Source organism: Ipomoea triloba, chromosome 9 (assembly GCF_003576645.1).
Source record: "Ipomoea triloba cultivar NCNSP0323 chromosome 9, ASM357664v1".
NCBI classification, from domain to species: domain Eukaryota; kingdom Viridiplantae; phylum Streptophyta; class Magnoliopsida; order Solanales; family Convolvulaceae; genus Ipomoea; species Ipomoea triloba.
The window spans coordinates 10,262,135-10,272,857 of NC_044924.1; the positions used below are offsets into that span (position 1 = coordinate 10,262,135).

Below are 10,723 nucleotides of genomic sequence, written 5' to 3' on the forward strand. Positions count from 1 at the left end.
GAAGTTGGACATGGTAATGTGCCATTATTGTATCCATTGAGATTTGGACAGCGGAGAAAAATGAACAATTTGAGTTTTCCAGAATAAATAATTAGATTAGGTAAGCTTAATGAGTGATGGATGTCTGTAAAGTGTTTATTGGAGCTAGAGTGGGTTGGGAGCCATGGATCTCATGAATTGTTTTGGTCTTCTGATACCATGTGAGAATAATAATTATGTGAAGAATATTGATATCGAATAGCTTGACTATGCAAAGTACATGAAAATACTCTTTATAAGGATACAAATAGCCCTAGTAGATGAATGATAAAAGAGATATTCACAATAATACAAAGAGCGAGAGAAGGAATTCTAGTGTGACTAGAACACAGAGTCCAAATAAACTATACCCGTGCTTCCTAAAGTTCCTATGTCATTCCCATTAAATCCCAAAAAAACAACGAACAAGCTTACTATTCCCATCAATCCCCATAGCAAAAGATAAGAGAGTAGAAAGACCAAAAGAATCCTTGGTACACAGCTACTTGACGAAAATACTAATAGTAGACTAAAATTTAAAACGTCCATATAACAGTAGGACCAAAAATAGAATTTACTCAATTTAAAAGTATAAATAGTATAACTCTGGTTATATTTACATGACATAGACTTGAAATTAAAGAATTAGTACGAAGACAAATAAAGGGAGAATTGTTTATTATTTACTAATAAAGTAATAATTCTAATGATAAGACTTTAGTAAGACACATGCTGCATACTTTTAAAAATAGATATTTAGGGAATAATAAAAAGTTTAAGTTATAGTAAAAAAAAAAAAGTTTAAATTTATAAAATTCACTACTCGGCGGCAACCAATAAATGAAAATAAAAAATGATAAGAAAATAAAATATAAATTTAAATAAAGAGCATATTAATTGCAAGGGTTGATTTCTTGTGAGATCATCTCACAGATCTTAATTCGTAAGACATGTTGATCTAATAAAAATGAGTCATAATAAATTTGTAAATATAATTGATACTTTAAACGTTATATATAATATATTATATGATGGGTCACACTTGTGTGAGATCGTCTCACGGATCCTTATTCGTAAGACGAGTCGAGTCGGGTCGGGTCAAAGCATCATGCAAATGTTATGCTTATATGCTCAAATATAACACTAATCAAGAATACAATTTTTGTTACTTATAAGAGAAAAAGTAACACATTTTTCATAATAAGTAATGTTGACAAATGTCCCTTACTTATAAGGACAAATATAATACTTTTTAGGAAAAATATAATAATTTTAAATTGAAATGTAAAAGTATTGTATTTTCCCTTAAAAGTATTACATTTACCTTTATAAGTAACAAAAATTTTATTCCTGATTAGTATTACATTTGAGCATATAAGTATGACATTTGTGCATATAAGTGTTACATTTGCATCTTGACCCGACTCGACCCATGGTGAGACAGTCTCACACAAGTTTTTCCCTTATATGATAAATGTAGTATTTTATAATAAAATTGTAATAAAATAAATAAATAATTAGAGATATTATTAACACTTTACATGACATAGACAATAAAGGGGAATTATTTATTATTTACTAATAGAAACATATTTAGTAAACTGGGAGACAGTCACGAAAAGCAAAGAAGAGGGTGGGCTAGGTCTGCGCAGGCTTGAAACGATGAATGAAGCATTTCTAGCAAAACTAGGATGGCACCTTCTACACGAGGATGACAGTCTTTGGACTCAGGTACTAAGATCGAAATACAACATTTCAGCGACTGACTGTATGGCTTGGAGTCCAAAACCGAAAATGTCCAATGTCTGGAAGGGAATTCTGAAGTCAGTCCCAATGCTTCAAAAAGGGCTTGTCAAATTCATCAGAAGTGGGAAACAGACGAAATTCTGGGAGGACAATTGGCTGGGTTCCGCTCCATTACTCAACAATGCGATAAGGCCAATCCCGGACACAGAGATTAGCAAGACTGTTGATAACTATTGGAGACCCGAGCAAGGTTGGGATTGGATTTTGCTACAACAATATCTTCCGACGCCAGCTTTGGATGAGCTAGAAGCGATTCTAATTGATGAAGAAGCTGATTCAGACGATATGATGGGCTGGAGAAACGAAAGCTCGGGATCATTCACAGTTTGCTCTGCATATAAGATGATGTCCAATGGAACTAATTCACCCGAAGCAACAAAATGAAACGCCATTTGGAAACTAAAGGTAACAAGCCACATCAAAGTGTTCCCCTGGTTAACTAGGCACGAGAGACTCCTAACGAATAGCATGAGGATGAGAAGAAGCATGTCGGCCTCGGATGAATGCTGGCTATGCAGGGGTTCAACATAGGATATAGACCACGTGCTACGAAAATGCAAAGCAGCCGAAGAAGTATGGAGAATGATGCTACCCGACCTGCATTCGAAGTCTAGGAGACTCTTATTCCACGATTGGCTGGATCGAGGCTTGGCAACCAAAGGCAACAACCATAGACCCCAAGAAGATAATTCCCTATTTGCAGTCACACTGTGGTGGATTTGGAGGTGGAGAAATGAGGCAATATTCACCAACTCCATCTAGTCCTTACAGTTCAAAAGAGACTGGATCAGGCTACAAATGGAACAAATGGAATTTGCTTTCATGAATAGCAGAAGGAATCAAGGATCTTCAACTGACCAAGGATGGGAAACCAAATGTTGGGAAAAGCCAGCAGAAGAAGTAGTGAAAATTAACTATGATAGCTCCTCGGTTGGGGGATCCAAGTCGGCAGGATGTGGAGGGACAATAAGGAATCACAAGGGTGACGGGTTAGGGGGCTTCGTAAACAAAATAGGCTATTGCCCCCCACTACAAGCAGAGGCATGGGGCCTGTTAAGGAGTATCCAATTAGTTAAACACCTGGGGTTCAAGAACATTGTATTGGAGGGAGACTCGACACAACTTACTAGGATTTTCAGAGATGGCGCAGCAACGAGAACTCCAATCCTCAACATAGTGCAAGCATGCAAAAAAGAACTTCGTATCATGGAGTCTTGGAGATTAGCTACTATACCCCGAGAGACCAATGCAGTAGCAGATAGGATGACAAAAGCATCAAGATACTACCCGAAAGGCTTTCACCTGTTATCCCAACCGCCGATTGACATCAGCAACTTAATGGAGCTTGACAGATTAGGCTGCCCGAATTGGTGTTTTATGTATAACCAGGGTTGATACAGCACTGTAAATGGGTTTCCCCTTCCTTTATATATATATAAAAAAATAGAAACATATTATATGTACTCTACTCTCAAATTTCCCTCACACTTAAAATTTGGTTGTAGACACATTTATAGTGATCCACTTGAAGAAAATAATATATCAGTGTTCGTCTTATCAAAAAGTAAATTTGAGGAAGTAAGATTTGAGAGTATATGCACTAGAAGTGTTACTAATAAAGTAAGAATTCTAATGATAAGGATTAAACAATAGTAAGACAGATGCTATATATTTTTTTAAATAGATATTTAGGGAATAATTAAAAAGTTTAAATTTATAAAAATTCACTACTCGACCACCAATAAATGAAAAGAAAATTATTAGAAAATAAAACATAAATTTAAATACAGAGTATATTAATTGTAAGAAACAATACATATTATTTAATATATTTTATATTCTAATGTAACATTTTTTTTTGGAATGAGCCAATACACCACAAGTGATCGAACCTGTGACCTCTCACTTGGGAGAACCACAACTATGCCGCTTGACCACAAGACCTTTGACTTAATGTAATATTTAGACACTCATTTTTTAACCTATGAAATGATCTAAACTCATAAAATATATTTACAATTTTACGGAGTGATAAACAAAGCAGAAGTTGCAACTTGCAAGCAAAGCTAGATTCGTTGAGGGCTGAGGATATGACGTGATAACTGACATAAGATAAAAACATAGAAAGGTGTCAATTGGAAAAAAATAAATAAATAAAAAGAAATTGAGAAAAAAGGTAGTTTAGAAAATTCTCTCGCCTCTTTAGGCCTTATATATTCGCCTCCTCGTCCACGTTCTCCGCCACCACGCACCACCGCTCACGGCGTCGCCTTCACAACACCGCTAATTGAGCAGATTTTCAGGAACATAACAGAAAAAGGGCGGTATTGATTGAAGAACAGAGGCCTTATGGGCGCGTCGTTATCGGGCCTGACGGAGAACGGGTCGGCCAACGGCGGGCCGGGATTAGGGGACATACCCGAGAGCTGCGTTGCCTGTGTTTTCCTGCACCTGACCCCACCGGAGATCTGCAACTTGGCTCGGCTCAACCGCGCCTTCCGCGGCGCCGCCTCATCTGACGCCGTCTGGGAAGCCAAGCTGCCCGCTAACTACCAACAGTTGCTCGACCTTTTGCCTGAAGATAGATACCAAGGGCTGTGCAAGAAAGACATATTTGCCCTCCTCTCTCGCTCTGTCCCCTTCGACGACGCCAATAAGGCATGTAATTTCTTCTTTAGCTCTTTGCTTTAGTTTCTCCACTGTCATTTTACGGACCAGGAAAACTTCAAAGATTAGACTTTTATGCCTTTAATCGACAATTGGGAGTTCTTATTTACAAAACTTCCAATTTCGATGCTAGATTCCTTTGAAGCAAGAAGACTAATTAGGGATTTGGTTAGGCAGTTGAAATATTGTGAAAATCTTGAGTGATTTTTTTAAAATATCTTTTTTGGATATACTATTCAGATAAGTGTTCAAGTACTGTTGTTTTATCTGAAGTTTGTTCAGTTCTACTCTGAGGTTATACCTTGGTGCATGGCCTAGATTGCAAGCTTTGATATATATATACATATATATTTTTTGGAATGCTAGTACTAGAGATGTCCTTTGGTTATGGTGGTGGTATATCTGAAGATGATTATCTTTATGTAGCTATCTGCATACCCAAAATTTATATTTCTTCTATGCGCTATACCTGAACCTTCAAGGTTGGGGAAGGTTCTATACAGAAACTTAAGACTATGATTGTTGCAAAGTTCAGATTTAAATTGCTTATTAGTAATGGAATCTTGCTCTCTGGCTTCAGAACTAAAACTTAGAGGTCCAGAGTGATTCATGATCTCACCGATGTATTCTTTTTAATGTGTTGAACCCACAGGTAGTATGGCTGGATAGGGTTACTGGAAGGATTTGCATGTCAATCTCTGCAAAAGCAATGACCATAACAGGGATTGAAGATAGGAGATATTGGAACTGGCTTCCTACAGAAGAATCTAGGTTAGACACTTGGGCTTAATCTACTTTGTTCTGATGTGGTAAAATGATTGGGAATAATCAAGTTGGTTGGAAATATGATTCTGAATTGCTGCAGAGAGCTCATTAATATTTGATGGTAATAGTTTGTGTCTTTATGTGTAGATGATAAGTCTGTTGAAACTCCTTTTTCTTTCTCCATTCACAATGCATTCTGCATTTGTCATGGTTATATGATTGAAAATAATATGCAAAGCTAAATACATGTGTTGTTTAGGATCCTTTTTTTCCTGATACGTGTTTGCACTTGAAAGAAGATATAGATATAATTTGTTTGAGTTGGTGATGGTGCTTGGTGATCTGATGTTGGCTGTGAGGCTGTCAACTTTAAGTTGTGGAATCGTGAGAAAGAATCAATTACAAAGTGCTGCTCAAGTAAGTTGTACCCTGTTTGAAGTCATGATGGTTGTGTAAGGGCAATGAATATCAAGCTTATCCAAATTACTCTATTTATCATGATATCAGTTGACTGCATAAACATATTATTGTGTGTAAAGACTCTAGGCTTGTGTTCAGGTGGAAATTGAAGTTCCAAGATGTTTGAGAGTTGATAAAACTCAACCTTTTCTTTGAAAGGGAGCACAACCCAACTGGTTTAGTTGAGCCTTTTTGAAGTATCATAGTACTCTTATGAGCTTCTATTATTGTATTTATGTTTTTCTTTTCCTTTATTTAGATTTATGACTAACTTTAAAAAGACATGCTTTGGATTATCTTTAGAGAATATAACTGAGATGATGAAATCCCATAATCTTGATCCTGAGAACTTTTGTCAGTGAAAAGTAGTATATGTGTAACTGTTAGCTCCTATTGTAAGGATATTGAATGTTGTGGGTAGTGGCAAATTTATTAAGCTGAAATAAAAATATGGTGGAAGGGTATGTATAATTAAACCCTAATTTTTTTTTAATTTGTTTTTTTTAATTTTTTTAAAAATAAAATATGATTTTAATTATTGGGATTTCTTGTCTTTCTGGATTGCATTTACAGAGAGAGAGAGAGAGAGAACTTATTGTGAAATAAATTCCAGTTTGTTCTTACATTTTAAGATTGAAAATGCTTCCAAGTTTTATAAGAAAGAGAAGATGCTTCGGTGGACTTCAGAATATTGCTGTCGTTAGGGGATTCTGCCAAGTGATTCTAAGTGCAACACTATGTGTATGAATGTGTTTGCCTGATTCAGATTATCCTGACTTTGTGAAATTCATCTGCGTGCTCTATAGGATATGAATGTGCCTGACTGCCATAGTGCCATCTGATTTCATGGAATTAACTGTTTGAAATTTGACGTCTTAACTTTCTTTATTCTAGAGGCCAAGAATCTTCCATCAGTGAACCAAATTAATGTTGCTAATGTACCTGAAATTTTTTTATTGAGAATATTATATCAGTTATGAACTTCAACTTCATAAACCTCTTTTATGTTTATTGAACTGTTTTGGTAAGCAATACAATTACTTCAGCATATTTTGCAATAATTATTTTTTTTTTTTTATCAATTTTGTTTTAGATTCCATGTTGTGGCCTATTTGCAGCAAATATGGTGGTTTGAAGTTGATGGAGTGGTGAGGTTTCCTTTTCCTCCAGATATCTATACTCTATCATTCAGGATTCATCTTGGAAGATTCAGTAAGAGATTAGGCAGACGAGTTTGCAATTTTGAACATACTCATGGTTGGCATATAAAACCAGTGAGATTCGAGTTCTCTACTTCGGATGGACAGCATGCCATGAGTGAGTTCTGCTTGGATGATGCTGTACAGGATGATGTAAATGGGAATCACAAGCGTGGGTACTGGATAGAGTACAAGGTTGGAGAATTCATTGTTAGTGGATCAGATCTTGAAACTGAGGTTAGATTTTCAATGAAACAGATTGATTGCACACATTCAAAAGGTGGGCTTTGTGTCGATTCTGTATCAATCATTCCCAGCAATCTGAAAGGGCATAGAAGAAAAGGAGTTTTGAAGTAATCATAAATCACATATTGTCCAGTATCAACACTGATCCCAGAAGGTTTTAGTTGGGGGCTTATTTTACTGATCATACTAAAGAAAATGGTTGGTGTCATGGAGGATGTCATCATAAATTTTTTCTTGTTGTAGGTATGTCTCTTTTGTCCATGTAATTCTAATTGCATTGTATTTGATTAAGTTTTGTTGCATAGTATACCTTTGATGATGTTCAATAGAATTTACACCGCTTCATTTTGGCTTTTACACCCAAGAAAGAGTAAGTTTCCTTACTTCAATGATTTGTAAATGATGTATAATTTTTTGTCAGATCACAAAGCCATGAATATTGCATGCTTTTCATGTTTACTTTCTAGAGTGAGTGACCTTTCCATAGAAGTTCATTGTAGGTCCTGAGATACCCATGCATGAAGTTCATTGCTTTCTTTGTATATATTCCAGAGAAGTGAGCTCTGAGTTGATTTGGCTATGAAATTTCGGAGATTGGACTGCTTTGATGATTAAGATTCTGATTTATTTAAATGTATTTGTGAAGAGCTGAGCATGTGATTGGAACTGGAAGATGAGTACAAAAAATTAAAGAAATAAGCTTTGCAAGTTAAATTCATTGTTTGGCTGTGGGAAGTGACCACTTCAATCAATTATCTAAAGATTTGAAGTGTATGTGTGTGTATTAGAATACTCATTGACTGAACATATGGTTTAGAATAACTATTAACCCTTCTATTAGAAGAAACATAAAAGTTGGGATTTATGGCTCTAAGAATTTATTTTGAGTTGTTTAGTACTCTGTAGTTTACTAGAAAAGTTCCAAACAATCATGTAGAATACAATTTTTCCTTAATGGGTAACTTGCATAAATAATGGTAAAGAGTCTCTATATATATATATGGCATGATGATTTCCTTGTTGTCAGGTTCCAAAACAATAATCTAATGGTATTTTCCCTGCTACTGTCATAAAAAAAATGACTTGTACTACTTGAAGTCCATATATACACTCTGGAAAAAGTGGCATGGAGTAACATTCTGTTCTTGTCAGAGGCTCATTTGGGAAATCAGAGCCAAGATTGTGTACTTGGTGGTTGATATCTTGTTGGATTACACATGATATAGTTGACTCTGTATGCGTTATACTAGGTTTATGTATATTTTACCTGTATGCTTATATATATATCAGATGCTATGCTACAGTAGATCACTTTAGTCAACACCTCTTCTCTTTCCCTGTTGATATCATTTCAGCTATTTGGTAGTGTCATTAACTCATTGTTCCTTACAATTATGCATCTTTTTTACTTTTTCTTTGAAGGGGGGATGACTAGTCCTTTATAAGGAGGGAAAAGGACTGTTTTCTCCAATCATATTTATTATCCACTAATCAAATATGTGATTGCTATACCTCTATTTGCATTATATTTATACTTGTGTTTTATTCTGGACCAAAGTGCACAGAACCCCTTCAATTAGTAAGGAGCTTATACTGACTAATTTTCTGGTTTGTTGAATCTATTATTCAAATACATCATTCATACATGACTGTATGTGTTCTGCTGTTTTGCCTAAAAGAAAGAGGGAAATGAGGATTTGTTTCTTGCTGCATATTACCACCTAAATTGGTAGCCCTGCCTTTATCTCATCCTTTAGGAAAATTTTATAACGACGCGTGTTCTATAAAGTTGTACTTTATGCTTCGCAAGTTCTACTATCTTCATATGTACTTCTAGCAGCCCCTGGGGCATAGCTTCGTGGATGGAAAGATTGAGTTCGGGGTAATATTTAGCGAGTACCCAGGTTGAATCCCGCAAAGGGTGGGATGCCAGGGTCAGTGCAAAAACTCAAATCACTGCATCACCAAGACACATCTCGTGATTTACATCCTCTCACAAGTCTCCAAGTCAGGAGACACGAGGGTCTTTAGGTTTGGGGCCGAATTTATATGTACTTCTGGCAAAGTAGGGATTGTGAAATTTCCCTTTCCATTTATACTTCTAATCCTTAACCAAGCTACTGAACCTACTGTCCTGGATCTACTACTGCAACTTTACAATTGCCTCAAGCCTCACTGTACACCTGGAACTGCAAGTCTCATCTGTGATTGCAATGGCATACATCTGCTGCTAGATCAATGCCTTTTTCTTACCTCTTTTTTTTGCATGTTCCTATAGAATCTAGTTTGGAAATAGTGGGAACTGGAAGATGATCATAACGAACAACCTTTTTCTTCACAGAAAGTAATGATGGTTGTTCTGTGACTTTGGAAGCACAGTGTTTGGTAAAAAACATGCATGCATTAGCTGTAAGCATTAATGTTGCGCTGTTGTTTTGCTTTCAAGAAAATGCGTCACTTGGCCCCTACACCCGTCCTCTGCACGTACATTAAGTTTGCTGGGTTTGTTTTTTTCATGTGGATTTAATAGCATTTGCTGATGAATGGATATACTCATAAATATTGTCTGCGCCATTAATATCTGAGACCTGTTAGGCTGTTACAGTAGCAATATCTCACAGACCACTTGAGGTGTCTATAAATTAGTACTTGGTCCTTGATCGGCGCCGCCTGTCCTTCCACTGAGTATTCCGGTTTTCTTGGTTTTAGTATAGCTGTCTATTTGGTAATTCTGTGTATGGAATATGGATTGGGGATTGGGATTGTCTGTGCACAACCCAAGGTTGGTGGGTGGGTGGGTGATGCTGCTGTTTCTTGATTAGTAGCAGCCCATTTATTGTCACCGGGTGATGAATGCCTTATTGAGTTGGAGAGATCTGTTATGCCAACCGATTAGTGTGCACACAAAAGTATATATTTAAAGACGGTAAACCCAGCCAAAATGACAAGAGATCTACACTTATAATTACAAAGTTTGAAATTTTTGCTCCCTTGTTTGAGTAGATCAGCTATGGATAACTTAGGTTGGTTTATTTCTTTATGGTTTATTGTCAATTAGAGTCACAAAGCAGGGCTTACTTACATCCTAAAAGGTTGTGAAGTTTCTCTCGTCATCCAAAAAAAAAGTATATACTTGAAGACACTTTAAATTTAGGTGTGCAAACGAGTTGAACCCTCGTGAGCTTAAAAATTGTTGGCTTATGGCTAATTCAGTTGTTCACAAGCCATTTAGAGTAATAGTTATACCATGGGTCCATGTCCACCTGGCAAGGTGGATCGATCACAATTTAAAATGATCACAATTCAAATTGTGAACATTCAGTCATTTAGTGTGTAAATTGTGAACATTTAGTTGTAAACATTTAATATATAAATTGTGAATATTCAGTATATAAATTGTGTATTTTGGACCCGAGTCCACATTCCATAGAATATTTGCACATTTAGAGAGAGTCAAATTCTAGGCGAAATATAATTTATGAGTTAGTGCAAGTCAAACTATAATTGATAAAAGCTCAGTTCAATTCGAGCCAATCGAACCAAACTTGAGTTTGCAGAAGTTT

At 36.1% G+C, this 10,723-nt stretch overlaps 2 protein-coding genes across 2 annotated transcripts; both read left to right on the forward strand.

The window, feature by feature from the left end:
* The first annotated feature begins 2,622 nt into the window (after window positions 1–2,622).
* LOC116029535 lies at window positions 2,623–3,219 on the forward strand. Its single transcript, XM_031271585.1, has one exon. It carries the CDS (start codon window positions 2,623–2,625, stop codon window positions 3,217–3,219), a length of 597 nt encoding a protein of 198 aa, XP_031127445.1.
* A 769-nt stretch (window positions 3,220–3,988) lies between these two features.
* Window positions 3,989–7,570, forward strand: LOC116030217 (F-box protein PP2-A15). The gene is made up of 3 exons (XM_031272393.1): window positions 3,989–4,482; window positions 5,144–5,262; window positions 6,809–7,570. The coding sequence occupies exons 1-3, from the start codon at window positions 4,174–4,176 to the stop codon at window positions 7,269–7,271; spliced, it is 891 nt and encodes a 296-aa protein (XP_031128253.1). The 5' UTR covers window positions 3,989–4,173; the 3' UTR covers window positions 7,272–7,570.
* Window positions 7,571–10,723: the final 3,153 nt, after the last annotated feature.

What these genes read in the sequence shown, in the direction of transcription:
- LOC116029535 (XM_031271585.1), top strand. Translation starts at nt 2,623, where the DNA reads ATGGAACAAATGGAATTTGCTTTCATGAATAGCAGAAGGAATCAAGGA.
- LOC116030217 (XM_031272393.1), top strand. Translation starts at nt 4,174, where the DNA reads ATGGGCGCGTCGTTATCGGGCCTGACGGAGAACGGGTCGGCCAACGGC. An exon ending in CCTTCGACGACGCCAATAAG is followed by an intron (nt 4,483 to 5,143) that starts GCATGTAATTTC and finishes TTGAACCCACAG; the next exon opens with GTAGTATGGCTGGATAGGGT. An exon ending in CTTCCTACAGAAGAATCTAG is followed by an intron (nt 5,263 to 6,808) that starts GTTAGACACTTG and finishes ATTTTGTTTTAG; the next exon opens with ATTCCATGTTGTGGCCTATT.